This window comes from Schistocerca gregaria, chromosome X, assembly GCF_023897955.1.
Source record: "Schistocerca gregaria isolate iqSchGreg1 chromosome X, iqSchGreg1.2, whole genome shotgun sequence".
NCBI classification, from domain to species: domain Eukaryota; kingdom Metazoa; phylum Arthropoda; class Insecta; order Orthoptera; family Acrididae; genus Schistocerca; species Schistocerca gregaria.
Window position 1 is genome coordinate 745,674,657 of NC_064931.1, and position 22,911 is coordinate 745,697,567.

Genomic DNA, 22,911 nt, shown 5'->3' on the forward strand with positions numbered 1-22,911 from the left:
AACTAGAATGGTCTGCACAATTTTCTAACCGCTGCAATGGACTACTACGGCATCGAAGATTTTGTGTTTTATGTTATATGTGACAACATTTGTGGAACGGAATGGCACATCTAGTCGTACACAGGAATCACAGCAAGACATTGAATTTAAAAAAAAAAAAATTAAAAAAAATAAAAAACCACACACACACACACACACACACACACACACACACACACACACACACTTAATGCTGCCATTTTGTGCTCCAGGCTGACACAGAAGACACGGGATACCTGATGGAGGACATGGAGACCATTTTCAACTGGGTCACTGGACTACATGTCCACTTAACTGACGACACAGATCATGTGAGCACTGGGAGGTCCCGATGGCTCGCTAATAAGGGTAAAGGGTTGTCCAGCCTCCACTACCTAAAATTATTGGCTCTAAACCGCAGGAATACTCTCCATCAAGTGTACAGTGAATGACAACCAAACTAGACAGTGAACTGGCTACCATTTGAATTACACTGAAGGAAATGGAAAGCATTACAACGCATTGACTGAACGCTACCAAACTTATACATCAGTATTTGCAGCCCTATCGAATATGTTGATTTAAATATCCCCATGCGAGATTATTTGTGCACAACAAAGCCATTCCTACAGATGTATGGTGTGACTGCTTTATGGTTACTAGGAATGCGCAACTCCACTGGAAATTTTGACCGCTACGGTAGCAGGTTCGAATCCTGCCTCGGGCATGGATGTGTGTGATGTTCTTAGGTTAGTTAGGTTTAACTAGTTCTACGTTCTAGGGGACTAATGACCTCAAAGTTGAGTCCCATAGTGCTCAGAGCCAAGTGGAGATCGCAGCACAGTATGCCCAGAGAAACTGCACGTACAGCTTATCATCTTCAGCACTTTGAGAAAGGCAAGATCACTGGCATGAGGGACATTGGAGGATTACACTGACAGACTGCATAGACTACTGGATTTAGTGCACTGTGGAATCATGACGTGCCGCGCGGGTTTAGTCGAGCGGTCTTGGGCGCTGCAGTCAGAGACCGTGCGGCTGGTCCCGACGGAGGTTCGAGTCCTCCCTCGGGCATGGCTGTGTGTGTTTGTCCTTAGGATAATTTAGGTTAAGTAGAGTGTAAGCTTAGGGACTGATGACCTTAGAAGTCAAGTCCAATAGGATTTCACACACATTTGAATCATGACGTGAGCAGCTATTGAATATGACAACAGGATTGCCTTGGTGATTCCTGAACGCTGGCTGAATGCTGGCCAGTGGATGACAAGAGCGGTAAACCGTCTTTCAGCGCACAGCAGTTCGCATTATAGCATATCAATTCTTGTCCTATTCGTTATTGTAGTCATCTCGGCTAGTATGTGGCTGCCGAAGGGGGGGGGGGAGGGGTTCTTTTCAGCCTCAAGATTATGGACAGCTTCTTCCCTAATCCTCCTAAATGAGTGGCGGTCTGAGTCGAGCAGATTGACTTTAAGGACGAGTAAATTTCCCACGACGTCCTTTATTTTCCGACAACCGTTGCAGAAAAAGTTACACTGACAGACTGCATAGATTGTTGGATGTAGTGCAGTTACTATACAGCGAGTGATGGTGAGATGGGTGTGGGCGTACTTTCCAGAAGAACTACACCTCTAGGAGATCGTAGGATTATTCGACTCCTCCTTCAATTAGAATTATCGCATCATCTGAAATACAGCAGTGATTACAGGCAGAATGCCACCACGAACTGTTACAAACAGGTTACTGGAAACTGGGTTGAGGTGCGTCGTTTGTCGCTGACACCATTCCACAGACAACATAAATTTGCACGATGTGGAGCCAGAGTCCACTGCAATATTAATGTCTTTCTGTGGTGCTCAGAGATGATTCACACCTCTGTCTGTGGCGATCACATGCATGTCAAAGTGTCCGTAGACGACATTGTGATAGGTCACAGGACGCAGAGGTTCTTGAGAGCCATATCTCTCCAAGTGTGTAATCAAGACGTGAGCAGCTATTGAATATGACAACAGGATTGATTTGGTGATTTCTGAACGCTGGCTTGCCAGTGTATGACAACAACGGTAAACCTTCTTTTAGTGCACAGTTGTTGGCATTGTAACATATCATTTCTTAACCACCCCTGTGTTCTCGGCCTGTTCGTTATTGTAGTCATCTGGGCTAGTTTGTGGCTGCTGAAGGGGGGGGGGGGGGAGAGGGGTTCTTTTCAGCCTCAAGATGATGGGCTGCTTTTTCCCTAATCCTCCTAAATGGGATGCGGTCCGAGTCGAGTAAATTGACTTTAAGGGCGAGTAAATTCCTCACGACGTCCGTTATTTTCCGACAACCGTTGCAGAAAAAGTTCTTTATGGCCTTGCATGAGGTAGCACCTTACAGAAGCGCTGTAACGAGGAACAGAAAATGGCTAGTGAAAATGTCTACTTACTGCTTCCGATTCTGATTGGCTGAAAGGCCTATGCGTTGAATAATTTCGTGGAGCGGTCTGCAGTTCGTGAAACCACTTAGTCAATCGATATTCGTCCTGTGTGTTGGGGTCATGGGTTCCCTGAAGTGGAAGCCCTCATTCGAGAGCTGTACTGATTTCTATGTTCGGAGACTTATTGATCCACGAAGTATTTCTTCCAGTACGTAAATCTGAGAGGACTGGTAATGCGTCTATCATGCGTGGGTGTCGAATGCTCATGGTTTTTTCGGCTTTATGTGGAGCAAAGTTTGACTTTTTAGGGCAGGTGAATTTCTCATTAAGCAGAGTCCTGAAACTAGGTTGTGGAGCTAAGAAGATAGTTGGGTAGTTGGTGTTGTAGTGAAAGAGTCGGACTTGTAGAGGTTTATATGGAAACCAATAAATGATATTCCTTCCGGTGGAAAGTGGCGCATGAGATTTGTGTTACTATTTGCCTATCGATTTTGAGCTGTGCTCCTATTCGGTTCTTGTGGAGAAAATCGGCGGGAGTGATTAGGAGCAAGTTGGAGGCGGTGTATGAAATATTGACGGTGTACACAGTGGTCGGATCTCTGAATTTTTGTGGTACTAGTTGGATTGCTACATGATTTTCAAATTATTGACTGTGAAGTTGTGGGACGCTTAAACCTGTCTCGCAGGTCAAAGAGAGATTGGCGACTATTACTTAGAGGGATTGGATAGTGCAACAGAGCAGAGAATTAATTCGTCCCCGTCAATGAAAGTTACCGATTAAATATATTGAACAGAACGGCGAGTATTTTTTCTCGCGTGCCGCATGTTGTCAAGTGTGGCTTGGATGCTAGCCGTGACCGCGAGTGTGGTTTCGCGCACGACGCCACGGGATCTCCGACATACAAACAAAAGTAATGTTTCAGAACCACATGTATGGATCCTTGACGGGACTCATTCGTTCCCTGACTTCTCACCCGTAGAGCACGTCTGGGATGCGACGGGAATACGTATACATTGTATACCAGCCTCCAGCCAGTTATCTTCCTGAACTGACAGCATATCTACATCTACATGTTCTGCAAACCGCTTTGCAGTGCTTGGCAAAGGAATACCTGCCACTGCAGGAGGTACCAGGGATTTTTCCAGTTCCACTCATGCATGGAACGCAGGAAGGAAGACGGTTGAAATGCCTCTGTGCATGTTGTAATTAATCTAATATTGCCCTCACAATCCCGCGGGAGCGGTATGTAGGGGGCTGTATTATATTCGTATAGTCGTCAGTTGATCCCTGTTTTAGGCACTGAAAGAGATATTCGGAGATTGTTTGCTTCCCTGTCACGACGAATACAACAGTCTATTTAGGCCTACTGGGGTCACACCACATACTGAAGTTGATGACTATAATTTCCGAATGAACTGAAAATTTTATCATTTAATGCTCTTTAACATCTTGAGCACCACAGCTGACAATTTTAATGATTAATAAAAACCACCTTAGCTGTATTATTATACGTTCATTGTATCACGACCGGTTTCGTTCGCTGAACATTTTAAGCTTGCCGTATTGTCCTAAAATCATGACTTTAGCACAATTCAGCAATCTGTAGATGTTCAACGAACGAAACCGGTCTTAACACAATAAATGTGTAATAATACAGCTGAGAGGTTTCTATTAATCATTTCATACTCCTTACGTGATGAACAGCTCCACAAAGCTTGACAAATATCGGGCTTTTCATTCATGGTGTAATACTATCATTTCCGTCAGTGTATTTCTGGATACAGACTTGCGACTGTCGCTACTTTAAGTGCACTCGGAAAGTACGCTTGCATACCTGGGAAACACCTGCCTTTGTACAGTAGTTATGTTAGAAAGTTACTGCGAAAAGAAAGGCAGCTACATCACCGATTTAAACAGAGCCGAAGTCTTGTTGAAAATAAAACAAACTGAACGATAGAACTGTTTCTGAGAGAAATCAAGAATAGCAACCAAGTAAGCTGGCCATAGTGGCCGAGCGGTTCTAGGCGCTACAGTCTGGAACCGCGCGACCGCTACGGTCGCAGGTTCGAATCCTGCCTCGGGCATGGATGTGAGTGATGTCCTTAGGTTAGTTAGGTTTAAGTAGTTCTAAGTTCTAAGTTCAACAACTTTTTGCATCCAGACATATGTTGGGGGACTTCTTTCTAATTTTAACCAGTACTACAGGGTGTCCGAAAAGACTTTCCCTGTTTACATAAATTGATAACTCAGGCTAGAAGTAAGATACAAATATGAAACTTGTGTCGAATTGTTTACGACTGTCAAAGTTTTTTCCTGTTTTAGGTTTGCAGTACGTAAGTAGTGGATGAGATGCAGTGCCCAAGAAGCCATGTTAAGCAATCAGGAGAAGGCACAGTGTGTCCTGTGGTACCATGAGACTATCACCAACCACAGTGCAGAGACACTTCCAGACAACATTTGGAAGGAATCCACCGGATGTCAAGAGCATTAAAGTCTGGTATGAGAAGTTCAAGAACACAGGATCAGTTGCTGACCTTCCGAGGTCTGGTCGACCAAGAACCTCAGCAGACAGGATGGAAGCTGTAAGGCAGTCTTTTCTGTGAAGTCAGAAGAAATCGGTACGCAGGGCCTCACGTGAATTACAGATGCCAAAAAGCTCTCTCCCTGACATTTTACACAAACGTTTATTGTTTCGTGCATACAAAGTGCAAATCGTTCAGGCCTTGTTGCCCAATGGCAGTACGCGTCGATATGACTTTGCGGTCGAAATGCTATCACGTATTGAAGACGATGATAGTTATCTCAGACGAATTGCCTTTTCCGACGAAGCGACCTTTTTTGTCAGTGGAGTAGTGAATCGCCATAATGTGCGCATTTGGGGTTCACAACCCCTGGCGAGGTCATGGAATGCACCAGAGGCAGTCGAAAGGTGAATGTTTGGTGCACGCTATTGCACGATCGAATTATTGGGCCATTCTTCTTCGCTGAGGCTACCATCACATCTGCAGTGTGTCTGGACATGTTGCAACTGTATGCTGTTCCTCAGCTGCTTCAGTATCACCCCGCCTCATTGGGCGATGGATTGGTCGTGATGGACCAACGGTTTGGCCTCCACGCTCTCCTGACATAACCCCATTAGACTTCTTTTTATGGGATTATGTCAAGGACGAGGTCTACCGAACACGTATCCCAGATCATGAAACCCTGCGGCAATTGATAACCACAGTCGTCGAATCGATCCCTCCAGTGATGTTGGCTAATGTGTGGACGGAAATTGAATATCCCCTAGATGTGCTACATGCCACCAAGGGTGCTCATGTGGAAGTTTACTGATGTGTGAATACTTCGCTAGTTCGTAAACAATTACACACCAGTTTCATATTTGTATCTTACTTCTAACCTGAGTTATCAATTTATGTAATCAGGGACTTTTCGGACGTCCTGTATATACATTTTTTTAACATGACGTCTATAAGTGAGCCTTTGAATAACGTCGGGAAATCTACTAATCTTTTCGCGGATGATGCTGATACACATATGGAATTTCTAATGCCAGAACACTGAAGCAAACAGCTGGCAGATTTGCAAAGGATGACGGCATTTGGGCAAGGACTAGGAAAATGACCCTCATTTCCAAGAAATGTACGTACTGTGCGCAAATTGCTGCAAATACCTATTAGACTTTGAGTGTCAGGTGACATGATGGTCTGAATCCAAACCGATTTAGGGTGGGAAGATCACATAAAACTAGTTGCAAGTTTGACAGATACACTAAGATTCATTGGTAGAATCATAATGAATTTAATATATTCCCGTACAAGGTAGCTTATAAAACATTCGTTTAAGTATGCTCGTCTCGCTCAGATTTATTCACGCGCAGTCTGTAACAAACACCCTTTAAGAAACATGTATTAATTAATGAGAAACAAGTTAGCTATAAATAGGAGGGTAATTGAAGAAACTGCGGTGCCAGTTCTAGCGTGAGCGGCGGCTGAGTGAGACGTTAGCGGCAACTGGTCTTTCCTTTCCAGAGAGCGCAGTTACGGTAAAAACTTGCCGGCACGGAGACTAAGTAAATTCTCGTTTGTGCACGACTGTTTCTCCGAACGACACTTTCATCTGACGTGATTGCAAAAGGTAACTCTAACGTGTCTATCTGCTGCTGGAGAATTCCAGCAGCATACCTGTTGTGCTCGCCGCCCAGTATGTGGAGACAAATATGGAGCATCGCGGTTCACGTCTCAATAGATTATTCTAAGTGATTACAAAATCATCGACCGAACCTATATTTTTTTCTACTAGAGGTGGACCTGTATTTATCCCTATAAACATTTGAAACTACAATTAACAGAAATTTAAATACTACAGTGTCAACAACATCTAATAATAAAAATTTTACCAACATACTTTTCTCCGTACAAGAACCTCGGACTATGTAATAATGTAAAGTGTGGGTGTGACTGAACATAGTGAAGTACAAATAATTTCACTTAAAGAAGCTTAAACAGTGATGTAAATTGTCTGCATGTTGCCACATTTTTCATTGAGAAATGATTTTATAATTGTAAACAGATCCGTTCCACATCACAGTGAGAGATCGTAATTAAGAGCCACGTAACTTGCAAATTTTGAATGCGAACATTTTAGGTTAGACTTTACCATGACTTTTATTGATATTGTGAAACAACTGGTTTACTGTTACCAGTCACTATTGCATGTGTGCTGTGTGCTGTGTTACGACTTTGGAAGTATTCTGTTTTAGTAGTTTCATTTTCACATTTACATTTAGTTTTTAGTCAAAGACATCCACAGAGGCATATTCTGAAACATTGTTTCGTTCCTCCACTAGACAGTGCCACACGTTATCCCAGAGTCTTAACACAACTCACACGTCATATTAACGCACATAAATCCAACCTATGAAGGAGGTTTAAGCCTTGTGAACACGCTGTAGATATAAATAACAGTGACTGATAACAGTAAAACTGTTTCATTCGATAACTTGTAAATAAATAACAAATTAATTTCTCTTTTCATTAAAAGCACTTTTACGGGGCGTTCGAAAATTCCCGTTACAAACTTCAAAGACTTGTAGAGAGGAGTGAATACATAAAATATGGAATAGAAACCCATCCCGGAAAACCGAGCGAGGTGGCGCAGTAGCTAGCACACTGGACTTGCATTCGGGAGGACGAGGGTTCAACCCCGCGTCCAGCCATCCTGATTTAGGTTTTCCGTGATTTCCCTAAATCGCTCTAGGCAAATGCTGGGATGGTTCCTATGAAAGGGCACGGCTGACTTCCTTCCCTATCCTTCTCAAATCCGATGAGACCGATGACCTCCCTGTCTCGTCTTCTCCCCGAAACAACCCCAACCCATCCCGGAAACATACCGCTTCCGTTCTACGACGGTTTCAGTTCAGATGTTTAACTCATCCACTTCTGGTTGAGGAACTGAATTAGGTGAGACGCAGTACAATCATTAGGTAATAATTTGAAAGGAAACATAACGAAACATCCATTTATCACTTAAGGAAATTTGTTTGTGTTAACGCTTAAACATTACAGGTTTACAATATCCTAAAATAAAAACAAAAACTGTACGTTCGGAACAGTACTGATGCATTACAACAGCGGCTCGATGTGGCGAGCACCAACGTTGTTACAGACATTGTACCTAGGAAGCATGTTCTGGTACACACTATTCATCCCGCCTAGTGTCTCTTCAGTTTCCAGTGCTGCGGCCAGAACTCGTGTCAGCAGATCTTCCTCTGTCTCTACACGAGTCTCGCAAATTAAACTTGACGTATCACTTCACAAAAAGTATTCCATGTGAGTAAAATTTGTCGATCGCAGAGGCCACGCAGTTGGACCACCTCGTCCTATCCAACTTTCACCGTGTAGTCTGTTGAGATGTCTCTGAACCGCACGTGAGAACTGAGGTGGTGCACCATCATGCTGAAACCACATTTTCTGGAGGACATTCAGTGGCACAGTTTCCAAGAACGCGTAATATTATGTACTAACTCCATTATACAGGTCCTAAAAGTTTCTAACGGGAATTTCCGAACACCCTGTAGAGTCCACAGTTATCTAATACTCTGCAACAGTCATTTTCGTCGTCAGTCTCTTCACTGTAAGATTCTGGCATACCATAAACTGTGTCTTCACTAGCATTTTTTGCGTGAAAAGTAGGTAAATAATATCATCGACTGGATTTCTCCAAAAATAACTGGGTGAGTTAGTTAATTAGTTTAAATATCGAAGGAATATAAAGTCATGAAAGCTTCAATACGACTGCCACACTTTTTGAAATATCGTATTCCATAGATTCAGCGAGCGAAAAACTTATAGGTTCACAAAAACAGAGACTTACAAGGGGAAGGCCTCAGACACGGCCAACCGATTGGGCTCAGATTTGGTAGGTCGCTTGTGTACAACCTTAAACGAGGGAATCTAAGATATTTTGGGTCAATACTCCCCCCCCCCCCCCCCCCCGTTTTTGAGAACATCACCCCTAAAGGTTATGACGAGCGATCGACTCAAAGTTGGCGGGATCGATAGATAATTGTAAATAGAGCATTTTTCATCACCAGGTATGGGGTCCGAAAACGCATACTTTTCCAGAAATCGAGGCAAGAAACTTTTACAACTGCCGCGTCTGTACCCACATGGTCAACGCTTTTCGCCGACAGCACCGATAGCGCAATGGCCAAGGTAACTGGCTGCGAATCTCGAAGAAACGTAGTGGATGTTATTCTCTTGGTTTGTATTTTTCCATATCTCAATTGATAGGGATAGGAGGGTTAATAAGATAAGTAAATCAACAAGGAATGATAAGGTAGGCAAATAAATTTCTCAAACCTCTTGGGATAGTAAACAATTAAAATGCTACTCCAGGTCACTTTACAATGGCTCTTCCAGTCACGGTTACGTGTCCTCACTTTTCTTCGAACAACTAGATGGATGGTACTTGTCATATACACGTTCGAAACAAATATACTCACGGCACCAGGAGCATCTAATGAATCCAATCTTTCGACAGCTACACTGTTCCTTCCCTATGATACGACGAAGAGACAACCGGGACAACATAACTCTCCCCGCGTGCATTCTATCCCGTACCTCGCTGTAAACAAGCGTCGCACGGTTGGCTATCTGTGATCCCTCGTGAGGAAGTCGCAGTACTTTTACTCGAAGTTGTTTTCATGTGACAAGGCTTAACAGTTTAATACTTTACTAACTCACGGCGTTTGGGAAATTAGTTTGCCTACCTTATTATTAACATTCCTTATTGATTTACTTACCTTCTTAACCCTCCTATCCCTATCAATTGAGATATGGATACATACAAACGAGAAGAATAACATACGCTAGGTTTGTTCGAGATCCGAACCCGGGTTTTCCGATTCCCAGCCAGTTACCTTGGCCGTTGCGCTATCGGCGCTGTCGGCGACAGGCGTTAACCATGTGGGCACAAACGCGGTAGTTGTAAAAGTTTCTTACCTCGATTTGTGGAAAAGTATGCGTTTCCGGACCCCATACCTGATGATGAAAACTGCTCTATTTACAAATATCTATCGATCATGCCAATTTTGAGTCGATCGCTCGTCATAACCTTTAGGGGTGATTTTCTCAAAAACGTGGGGGTGTTGACCCAAAATATCTTAGATTCCTTCGTTTTAGGTTGTACACAAGCGACCTGCCAAATCCGAGCCGAATCGGTTGGCCGTCTCTGAGGCCTTCCCTTTGTTAGCCTAAAGATTTAATTTCTCAAGTGCTTGACAATTTTTGTCAACTTAATTCTCCAGAAAAAATATCTACACACAGCTTTATAGTCTGTGTTGCGATCGTAATTTCTACTTCAATAACACAGCAAGTAATATTTAACGAAGCAATCAAGTGTTTCTCTGGACACATAATGTTGTAAGTATAGTAGTCTACTCAGTAACATTCACTGTTGAATATCCGGAGGACCCTATCATGTATTAACGAGACTTTTGAGTCACATAATTTCAGCAAAGGATGTGGCGCCGTGTACGAACGGAACTTACCTTAACGAGGACGATGTACCTAGTCTCGTTGGCCTGGTAGACGAAGTCGGCGCTGATGTTGGACGCCAGGTTGCTTCGCAGCAAGCTGTCCACGTCCAGGAAGGGAAGCGGCTCAACTTCCCAGCTGCCCGTAGCCGCAATCTGTCACACACCACACGCCAGCCGTCAATTTTTGCGGCATTGCTGCTAGTTATAAATACTAAGGAATACTTATTAAGTTACGGTAAATATCTAAAGTTAATAGACTTCCATGTATCGGCACTGTGATGCTTTATCGCTACGTGCAGTTCCAGTCAGTTGCAGGTAATCGGTCAATAGTCATAAAAAATGTGCATTTTTATTTATGTATGTTTTATGTTTCCCCTGTGGAGGAACCTACTCTAAAAAAAAAAATCATGTGCTCGCCACAAGTACTGCGCTATCCATGTAGCTGCTTCCTGTGTGTAGTCCACCCCTGATATATCGAGGGACGTCCTACAACCTTCTACACTATAGCGTAAGTCGAGGAATCTACAACCATTTTTGTCACAGAGTCGACGTAGCCACTGGTTTAGATTCTCCACTCGACTCCAAACCAGAGGACCCCGTTCCACCCTCGGTACGATGCTACAAATCGTCAGCCTGGCTTCCACTCCTCGAGAGATGAAGGTCGCCTTCGCCAAGTTAGCCAGCCGTCGAAAGGGCCCAAGGATTTCCTCGGAACCCAGACGACTGGCATCGTTGGTGCCGACATGTGCAACAATCTGCAGCTCACGCTCGACAGCCACCGGAAGAGCCTCTTCCACATCACGGACAAGGCCCCCCGGCTAGCACACCGAGTGAACGTTGGACTTCCCCGCGCTAGCCGCTATGTTCCTGAGGGGCTCCATGACCCGTCTAACATTGCAGCTCCAAATAACTAACAAACCCCTATCCCCACGTGCCTGTCCGGACATTGCTAAAAGAGGGGTCACTATCCTGGCAGAAGATTAATTTGATCCGGTTCAGCCTCCTTCCCCCTCCCCCCCCCCCCCCCCCCGCCCTACCTCGACACACTCCGCCACCAACACTGAGGTGAGAGTGGACCAAATAGCTCAAATGGCGCTGAACACTATGGGACTTTACGTCCTTTCATCTGTTCTCGATTGTGTGTGTGTGTGTGTGTGTGTGTGTGTGTGTGTGTGTGTGTGTGTGAAATGGCTCTGAGCACTATGGGACTTCACTTCTGAGGTCATCACTCCCCTAGAACTTAGAACTAATTAAACCTAACTAACCTAAGGACAGCACACACATCCATGCCCGAGTCAGGATTCGAACCTGCGACCGTAGCAGTCGCGCGGTTCCAGACTGTAGCGCCTAGAACCGCTCGGCCACGCCGGCCGGAGAGTGGGCCGGCCGGCTCAGTCGCACCTAATGTCGGCTCAGTGACAGAGAGCTGTGATATCCCCCCATGCACGTCTAGTACAGCACAGGCTGCCCCAGACACCCCATCCCCACCACACCTCAAGGTGGCAGTCTGGAGTCTACTGACTGTGACCAACATAGTTTCCAGCTGCGTTTGGACTGTGGCCAACTCCTCCTGCATCCGTACACAACAGACACAGTCCCTATCCATCTAGCTAATATGAGATTTACTATAAGAAACTTATGTTCAAATGGTTCAAATGGCTCTGAGCACTATGGGACTTACCATCTGAGGTCATCACTCCCCTAGACGTAGAACTACTTAAACCTAACTAATCTAAGAACATCACACACATCCATGCCCGAGGCAGGATTCGAACCTGCTACCGTAGCTGCAGCGCAGTTCCAGACTGAAGCGCTTAGAACCACTCTGCCACAGAGGCCGGCGAAACTTAGGGAAACCTACTGCCACACAAGGTTAACAGCTACATTCTAGTTGTCAGAAAGGACACCCAACAATGATAAACAATAAAAATGTATGGTAGAAGGTATATCTGGTGCTTATTTTCCTGCTAGGGGCTATCTAGTGAATACTATAGAAAAAAAACAGTGACTACAGTAAACTGGCGGCCGTTGTGGACGAGCGGTTCTAGGCGCTTCAGTTCGCTACGGTCGCTGGTGCGAATCCTGCCTCGGGCATGGATGTGTGTGATGTCCTTAGGTTAGTTACGTTTACGTAGTTCTAAGTCTAAGGGACTGATGACCTCAGATGTGAAGTCCCATAGTGCTTGAGTCATTTGAACCATTTACAGTAAACTGCTAGGTGCTGTCTAGTGAATATTATAAAAGAATTAAACAGTAACCTACGGTAAGCTACACTTACTGATTATCCCTCGTGTTTATAATGTAAACAAACGTTTACATAGACGCGAAAATGACCTAATAGAACTATAAAAACTGCAACCTTCAATGTATCGAGTCTAAATAACACAAATAAACGTACACGCACTACTGAGTATTGTACACTGACAGATGCAGGTACAAAACAAAACAGTTCTATCAGTGAGGAAACTGTAACCATAATTTACATTGGCTGTTCATTTTTCTCCTTCCATTTTCCTCTTTTCTGGAATATGCTTAATTGTTGGGTACTAATATCCATTGCATTCAACTGCAAGTCAGTGGAAGACCATGCTCTTCTTAGATAATGGTTTGGCTCTTACGGGCGCTCCTCTTTGTAGATGAATCCGCGTTTAGGCCACAAAGTGACCATAAATGAATTTTGCTTTGGCAAAAAGCAGAACCCGTTATCGTCCACCACAGCACGCACGTTGTGCCTGCCTCTCTCTCTCTCTCTCTCTCTCTCTCTCTCTCTCTCTCTCTCTCTCTCTCTCTCTCTCGTGTGTGTGTGTGTGTGTGTGTGTGTGTGTGTGTGTGTGTGTGTGTGTGTCTTAAATGGCTCTGAGCACTATGGGACTCAACTGCTGTAGTCATCAGTCCCCTAGAACTTAGAACTACTTAAACCTAACTAACCTAAGGACATCACACACATCCATTTGAACCATTTGAGCCAAACCGGTAACGGCAAGACACAATTAAATGTGTTCAGGAAAACTATCATCAAGTTAGTAGTTAGTAGCTGTTCTGGCATCTTTTAATACAACCACGGAACCCTCATAATGTCATCTACAGAAAAAATAGCTTAATTTTATGATAACTGATCAGAAGATCGAAATCGGTAATAAATAATCAAATATTTTAGCAGCAACTCTTGATGATTTCGAAAAATGATTCTTTTCGAATGCTTATGAGCTTTAGTGTACCATGTGACTGGTACCCTGACTCTCCATGGATCAGAACTCTATTGGTCGATTAGTTGATTTGGGAGAAGAGACCAAACAGCGCGGTCATCGGTCCCATCGGATTAGGGAATGATGGGGAAGGAAGTCGACCGTGCCCTTTCAAAGCCAGAACTCTAACGTTAGGGGTATAAAGTGAAAAGTTGAAAGACGGTTGCTTTGGCGTGAACGCCGTTCTTGCAGCGTTTTCGTGCGTGCTACGAAAGGCCGTTGGTAGTTTCAAAGATGTGCAGTTACCCATCTTTATGCTAGCACGAGGCATCTATGGATAGAAACTGCGAGCTCCGTCTTGACGGGACGAGCGAGCATTGACACGCTCCGACCAGCCGCAATGCTGGGTGTGATATTTCGTTTTGGAAGTCCTCGTAGCCACGACACAATGGGACCCTCCTCCTGCTCATGTTGCCGTGCCGATGTTCTTCGTAGGATAGGCACTCTTTGTCATGTGATCTAAACAGGGGAGCATTCAACCAACCTCGATCTGGATTATGATGAGAACGTTGCTTGCATCGCACATATCCGCTGCATTTATGTGACTGTAAAGCACTATATCTTCCAGATAATAGAGAATTAGGTTTTTTTGCAGATACATTTGCAGTCTTACCTGGCGTCGAAACTTTACGTCTTTTTTCACATTTTCAACTTCTTTAGAACATGTGGGAATCAATATCAGTTTCTAATTTAGCCATCCTAGGTTTCAAGAGGCTTATCTCAATGTTCTTCCACTTTTACAAAAACCTTCGGAACTTTACAATAATATTTCGTAATTTTCTTTTGTCTGTCATATCTAGTGAGGAAGTAGGCCATATGGTCTGTTGAACTGGGTTGGTCCACGAAGCATGTTCCATACTTCCACAAGTGTTCACACAAGAACTACATTCTCATAACGTACCCATTACTTTTATTTTAACACGGGGATGCAGCAGCCTGAATAAAACAATGTTCACAAAAAATGATGTAAGAACTTTTACCTACACGGGTCCCTGTGAAACTTCGAAACGTGCGTGCGGAAACGGCGTCATCGTGATAATTTCTGCTATCATACAATCACTGGTTGTTTTCAATTATTAGGTAATACTGGAAACAATTAGCAAAAACAATTTTCTTGCACAAGTTGTATCTATAAGATACAACTTCTTTACATACGCAGTTAGAAGATGCATAAGGGCAACCGTGAGAAACCTGATTTCAGTTTTGCCTTGGTTAAATCTGGTTAAACCCCCACCCCTCACCCCCACCTATGTTCCGGTGCATGCTGCAGAAGTCCTTGGCGCTCTGAAATATTAGTGGTCACATTGCGGCTACTTAAACGTGTGTCAGATTTTATACACTCCTGGAAATTGAAATAAGAACACCGTGAATTCATTGTCCCAGGAAAGGGAAACTTTATTGACACATTCCTGGGGTCAGATACATCACATGATCACACTGACAGAACCACAGGCACATAGACACAGGCAACAGAGCATGCACAATGTCGGCACTAGTACAGTGTATATCTTAGAGATGCTGGATGTAGTCCTGTGGAACGGCTTCCCATGCCATTTCCACCTGGCGCCTCAGTTGGACCAGCGTTCGTGCTGGACGTGCAGACCGCGTGAGACGACGCTTCATCCAGTCCCAAACATGCTCAATGGGGGACAGATCCGGAGATCTTGCTGGACAGGGTAGTTGACTTACACCTTCTAGAGCACGTTGGGTGGCACGGGATACATGCGGACGTGCATTGTTCTGTTGGAACAGCAAGTTCCCTTGCCGGTCTAGGAATGGTAGAACGATGGGTTCGATGACGGTTTGGATGTACCGTGCACTATTCAGTGTCCCCTCGATGATCACCAGAGGTGTACGGCCACTGTAGGAGATCGCTCCCCACACCATGATGCCGGGTGTTGGCCCTGTGTGCCTCGGTCGTATGCAGTCCTGATTGTAGTGCTCACCTGCACGGCGCCAAACACGCATACGACCATCATTGGCACCAAGGCAGAAACGACTCTCATCGCTGAAGACGACACGTCTCCATTCGTCCCTCCATTCACGCCTGTCGCGACACCACTGGAGGCGGGCTGCACGTTGTTGGGGCGTGAGCGGAAGACGGCCTAACGGTGTGCCCGACCGTAGCCCAGCTTCATGGAGACGGTTGCGAATGGTCCTCGCCGATACCCCAGGAGCAACAGTGTCCCTAATTTGCTGGGAAGTGGCGGTGCGGTCCCCTACGGCACTGCGTAGGATCCTACGGTCTTGGCGTGCATCCGTGCGTCGCTGCGATCCGGTCCCAGGTCGACGGGCACGTGCACCTTCCGCCGACCACTGGCGACAACATCGAAGTACTGTGGAGACCTCACGCCCCACGTGTTGAGCAATTCGGCGGTACGTCCAGCCGGCCTCCCGCATGCCCACTATACGCCCTCGCTCAAAGTCCGTCAACTGCACATACGGTTCACGTCCACGCTGTCGCGGCATGCTACCAGTGTTAAAGACTGCGATGGAGCTCTGTATGCCACGGCAAACTGGCTGACACTGACGGCGGCGGTGCACAAATGCTGCGCAGCTAGCGCCATTCGACGGCCAACACCGCGGTTCCTGGTGTGGCCGCTGTGCCGTGCGTGTGATAATTGCTTGTACAGCCCTCTCGCAGTGTCCGGAGCAAGTATGGTGGGTCTGACACACCGGTGTCAATGTGTTCTTTTTTCCATTTCCAGGAGTGTATAAATGGATAACACTTCAGGTCATAAAACCGTGATTATAATCAGACACGAACTTCCAGCTTAAAGTTAAGTAGAGGAGGGCATGCTTTCAGAATAAAAACAGAAAATACGCTCTGCTGCTACATTTTTCTGACACTGAAGAACAGTTGCTCATAGCCATCCTACTTATTACTAATTCTGTGCCGTTGTTTCTCCAGTTAAAAACTCTGCCCGGTATTATTTGTGCGACAGATCGCTTGGCAGGTGCACGAACTGGAAAATGGAGTGTGTCGAGCGCTTTGTACATGCGATATAATGTAATGGTATCGTGCGTCTTACGCAAATGTGGCTGACTGTAACGCGAAAGTCTACCACAATCTGGCGACATCTTCGTCAAGTGACACGCCCAAGGAGTCTATTCGTTATGGCAACAGTAGCGCCCTCTCCTCAGTACAACAGCTACAGGCTGGCAATTATTGAACTGTATGAAAAAAACGTACATTAGTTACAAACTACAGCGTGCACACACTTCATTCAACATGTAAAGGCCACTACAGATATTCGGATTTAGGTTATGAAATGTTCGATGTGCCTGCCGTCACTGGCGACGATGGTGCGCAGACGAATAGGGAAATTCTTCATGATACGCTGACGTGTCGGAGCATCGATGCTGTCGATGACCCCCTGAATGGATGTTTTCAGATCATCTACAGTTTTGGAGTTACTGCTGTACACCTTGTCTTTAATACAACCCCACAAATAGGAGTCGCGTGTGTTCAGATCCGGGTAATATGGCGGCCAATTGAGGCGTATACCAGTGGCTTCTGGGTATCCCAGAGTGAGAACGCGGTCCCAAGGTGCTCCTCCAGGACATAAAACACTCTCCTGTTTCGATAGGCTCAAGCTCTGTCTTGCATGGTCCACATATTGTTGAAATCAGTGTCACTGTGGATAATGGGGATGAAATCATTTTCCAAAACTTCACGTAGCGTTCGGTAGTCACCGTGCCATCAGGGAATATCGCATCGATTATTCCGTGACTGGACATTGCACACCACACAGTCACCCGTTGAGGGTGAAGAGACTTCTCAGTCGCAAAATGCGGATTCTCAGTCCCCCAAATGCGCCAGTTTTGCTTATTGACGAACCCATCCAAATGAAAGTGGGCTTCGTCCCTAAACAAAACCATGCATGCTCATACTACTTGCCATCGTGCCCCGCAGCCAACCGTGTAGTTTGAACGTCCTAACGCAAACTGTTCAGAAGCTATGACGATTTTATTTGATATAGTTCAATAATTGCCACCCTGTATCTCTAGCCAAATTTTCTTTATGGGGTGTACCACGGCAATGAGTTCATTAAAAAAAAAGGTTGCATTTTCTACTTCTGCATCAATTTCGACTGATTTTGTGGTTCTATACAAAATAGTGTATATTACACTGTTCAAAAGAATCAAAGTTCGGTATGTTAAATCTGTTTTGATGCACGCGCTACCAGTGGTCTTATTGCGTGTCTTGAGAGCTTCGTTTTCAATGTACACAACAATTAAAATCTTTCGCAGTCGATTGCAAGTGTAATGCATTACAGTGCCAGGCTACACCTCAGAATGAAATGAGTACCAGTGTTCCTAGTGAGGTACATAGACGGAAGTTGTTATTTGTTGCTGTTGTATTCGACCACGAACATACAATGCGACATCTTAAAGCAATGCAAGTTGCAAGGGCCGCCTGTTTGATACAAAAAATATGGAATTTCCGCTATGTTGCCGCAGATGCCAATGTCTCTCCATCTGTCATCCATAGGTTGTGAACACATGGCGAGTCGGACGAGGTCGCCGACGCATTACAACCCCACGTGAAGACCTATATCTGGCCATCTTATCTATATGCTCTGGGAGGTAATGATGTTTTAACGTGTACTTCATTTGGGAAACAAAGCTATAATTTGATAACGTACCCAGTTAGTTGGTTGGTTTGTTGCTTGGTTTAGGGGAGGGGACCAAACAGCGAGGTCATCGGTCCCAACAGATTAGGGAAGGACGGGGAAGGAAGCCGGCCGTGGCCTTTCAAAGGAACCATCCCAGCAATTGCCTGAAGCGATTTAGGGAAATTACGGAAAACCTACATCATGGCCGGAAGAGGGTTTGAACCGTTGTCCCTCCCGAATGCGAGTCCAGTATGCTAACCACTGCGCCATCTCGCTCGATAAGGTACCCAGTCCTCAATTATTTCTCAATGGAGTATGACACACCCGCAAAGTCATGCTCCCCTAATTCTTTTGAACAGTGTGTATTACCTTCACAAATGTAAATATAATAACGTGAATGTAAACGTATTTTAAATACATGTATCTACAACAGAAAACTGTGTCTTACATATTGAAATGTCAGCGTTTTTGAATTTGTGTTTTCTATTCGTTTTGGTTTACAAATGCTGTCTCGTTGGTTTGACAGATTGAAATTTTCAAAGGTATTATATCGAACAAACAGTAAAGCTAAGCATGAAATAAATGTAATAATATTTTCAACTATTGTGACTATATTTATGTAAATAGTCGAGGAAAGCTAAGAAACAGTAAGAAATAAAACAGTATGTGAAATGAAATAAAATAAATATTAAAATGTATGGTGAAGTGAGAATAAATTTTAAATTTCATTTTATTGCGAGAGTGAGTCAAATGAAAACCTTAAATTTGTAATAACAAATCTAAATTACGCGCCGTTATCCTGTAAGTTGGTAAGCGTGCTACAAACAGTGTGCAGAATGGCCTGTAGGTGGCAAATAGTGCACATGCACACATACCGTCGCAGTATCAGTATAAAGATGGCAGCCCCACTTGCGACTTGCACCAGGGAAGAAAAGCGTTCTGTTAGTCGGTTTTTGCGTAGTGAAGGTGTGAAACCTATTGAAATTCATCGACGAATGAATGTTCAGTACGGTGATGCATGTTTGTCACAGCAGCAAGTCTACGAATGGAGTAGGAAGTCCGCAAATGGTGTGACTTCAGTGGAAGATGCTCCTAGTCCAGGTCAGGCACAGCGAGTTGTGACTCCACAGAACGTTGCAGCAGTTGAAGCCATAGTGAAGGAAAACCGCCGAGGACACTGAATGACATTGCAGGCATGTTTACAGATTAATCATAGGTCAGCACACCATATTGTGCATGATGTGCTCCAGTTTCACAAAGAGTCTGCAGGATGGGTGCCACGGCAGCTGACTCCTGAAATGAGAGAATGACGTGTTCATGCTTGTGAAGAACTTCTTCGGAGCTTTGAACGAGAAGTTGACGGTTTCCTTGCAAGAATCGTTACTGGGGACGACACCTGGGTTCACTTCCACCAACTGGAAACGAAGAGAGCGAGAAAGGAATGGCGCCATTCCTCATCAGCAAAACCAAAGAAGTTTCGAACAGAACCATCACTAGGAAAGGTTATGCTGACTCTTTTGGGACGAAAAAAGCGTCATTTTGGATCATTATATGACTGCAGAGACCACTGTCACCAGTGCATCATACACAGATCTTCTAAAAAGTCATCTGCGGCCTGCAGTCTAATCAAAGCGACGTGGATTGCTGTCAGCAGGTCCTTTTGCAACATGACAATGCAAGGCCCCACACTGCCCGTACAACAGTTGCAAGAATCACAGACGTGCATTCTGAGTATCTTCCTCATCCACCATACTCACCAGACCTTGCCCCCAAGTGGTTTCCATGTGTGTGGACCAATCGAAGACGCAATGGGAGGAAAAAAGTTCCATTCTGATGAAGAGGTACGCCACGCGGTGCACGAGTGGTTCATCTACATCTACATACATACTCCGCAATCCAGCATACGGTGCGTGGCGGAGGGAACCTCATACCATAACTAGCATCTTCTCTCTCTGTTCTACTCCCGAACAGAACGAGGGAAAAATGGCTGCCTATATGCCTCTGTACGAGCCCTAATCTCTCTTATCTTTGTGGTCTCTCCGCGAAATATAAGTTGGCGGCAGTAGAATTGTACAGCAGTCAGCCTCAAATGCTGGTTCTCTAAATTTCCTCAGTAGCGATTCACGAAAAGAACGCCTCCTTTCCTTCAGAGACTCCCACCCGAGTTCCTGAAGCATTTCCGTAACACTCGCGTGATGTACAAACCTACCAGTAACAAATCTAGCAGCCCGCCTCTGAATTGCTTATATGTCCTCCCTCAATCCGACCTGATAGGGATCCCAAAAGCTCGAGCAATACTCAAGAATAGGTCGTATTAGTGTTTTATAAGCGGCATCCTTTACAGATGAACCACATCTTCCCAAAATTCTACCAATGAACCGAAGACGCCTTCCCCACAACTGCCATTACATGCTCGTCCCACTTCATATCGCTCTGCAATGTTAAGCCCAAATATTTAATCGACGTGACTGTGTCAAGCGCTACACTACTAATGGAGTATTCAAACATTGCGGGATTCTTTTTCCTGTTGATCTGCATTAATTTACATTTATCTATATTTAGAGTTAGCTGCTATTCTTTACAGCAATCACAAATCCTGTCCAAGTCATCTTGTATCCTCCTACAGTCACTCAACGACGACACATTCCCGTACACCACAGCATCATCAGCAAACAGCCGCACATTGCTATTAACCCTATCCAAAAGATCATTTGTGTAGACAGAAAACAACAGCGGACCTACCACACTTCCCTGGGGCACTCCAGATGTGCGGACTACAAAAAGAATTTGTTTCTAAAGGAATTTATGCACTTCGTAAGCGCTGGAGGACTTTCATTGGGCATGGGGGAGATTATGTTGAAAATTGATACAGCTTTGTACCACTTCTTCACAATAAACAATATTTAAAAATACATTTAAGGTTTTCATTCCACTCACCCTCGTAAAAAGTAATAATATTTTCAACTACTGTGACTATATTTATGTGCATAGTTGAAGAAAGCTATGAAATATTAAGAAATAAAATAGCATGTGCAATGAAATAAAATAATTAAAATATATGAAGTGAGAGTAAATTTTAATTTTTTATGATATACATTATTTCGTGTTTGTCATTAACAGAATGTGACTGGCGACTCGGTAAGACAGTAGGGAAAGTTATAAGGTGCTGACCTGCCAGGAGTCCTCCTCGCTGTTGAGGAAGACGCCGGCTCGGATGAGGCGGGCATCCAGTGTCCGCGCCAGTGTGGCTACGCCGTGGTACTCGCTGGCCGCCGGCTCTCCCTGCGCCAGCACGCTCGCGTTCACAGACACCGTCAGAGCACGCCCGTCTGCCCGACAACACACGCTTACACTCTCGTACATTCAGACAGTTCCAAAAATGGTTAAATGGCTCTGATCACTATGAGACTTAACTTCTGAAGTCATCAGTCCCCTACAACTTAGAACTACTTAAACCTAAGGACATCACACACATCCATGCCCGAGGCAGGATTCGAACCTGCGACCGTAGCGGTCGAGCGGTTCCAGACTGTAGCGTCTAGAACCACTCGGCCACGCCGGCCGGCCAGACTGCTCCAACCTGTAAGTTAATAAATCATACATCCCACGAAAAAAGGGCTGGTTGATTATTAAATCGATCGTTTGTCTGTATTATGCGCCATATGCAACGTCGACAAACAAAGCTCTAAGACTACCGTTGAGAGACATAATCAGTTGGACAACAAGTTTGTATCATATAAAAATCAAGATGGAGACTTTCCAAAGGCAATGTGTTGCGCGGATTCTCTACATTCTTGCACATCGCCTATCCAATGTTAATTTAATTATTCTCTCCAACCCCACCTCCTTATTAATAAGAGCACCCTTTACTATCCTATTGTTGTTGGGGTCTTCAGTCCTGAGACTGGTTTGATGCAGCCCTCCATGTGCAAGCTTCATCTCCCAGTACCTACTGCAACCTACATCCTTCTGAATCTGCTTAGTGTATTCATCTCTTGGTCTCCCTCTACGATTTATACCCTCCACACCGCCCTCCAATACTAAATTGGTGATCCCTTGATGCCTCAGAAAATGTCCTACCAACCGGTCCCTTCTTGTCAAGTTGTGCTACAAACTCCTCTTCTCCCCAATTCTATTCAATACCTCCTCATTAGTTATGTGATCTACCCATCTAATCTTCAGCATTCTTGTGTAGCACCACATTTTGAAAGCTTCTATTCTCTTCAAACTATTTATCGTCCATGTTTCACTTCCATACATGGCTACACCCCACACAAATACTTTCAGAAACTACTTCCAGACACTTAAATCTATACTAGATGTGAACAAATTTCTCTTCAAAACCATGCAGTACAGCTGCATGCCCTCGGAAAAAATTACGGCTGTAGTTTCCCCTTGCTTGCAGTAGTTAGCAGTACCAGCAGAGCAAGGCCGTTTTGGTTAGTGTTACAAGGCCAGATCCTAAACATTTATTTATTTTACGAAACACCATCATTTCAAAGAAGATATCTAGTCTTCAAAACTGGTTCAAATGGCTCTGAGCACTATGCGACTTAACTTCTGAGGTCATCAGT

At 44.6% G+C, this 22,911-nt stretch overlaps 1 protein-coding gene across 2 annotated transcripts in view; it reads right to left on the bottom strand.

The window, feature by feature from the left end:
* The window catches only part of LOC126299533 (vitellogenin-like), a 398,678-nt gene that overhangs the window by 95,372 nt on the left and 280,395 nt on the right, over positions 1-22,911 (bottom strand). For both annotated transcript variants that reach the window (XM_049991515.1, XM_049991514.1), the window contains 2 exons: positions 21,509-21,666; positions 10,486-10,626 (listed from right to left, as the gene is read on the bottom strand). In XM_049991515.1, coding sequence (XP_049847472.1) covers positions 10,486-10,626; positions 21,509-21,666 — 299 coding nt within the window. The remainder of the gene's footprint in view (positions 1-10,485; positions 10,627-21,508; positions 21,667-22,911) is intronic.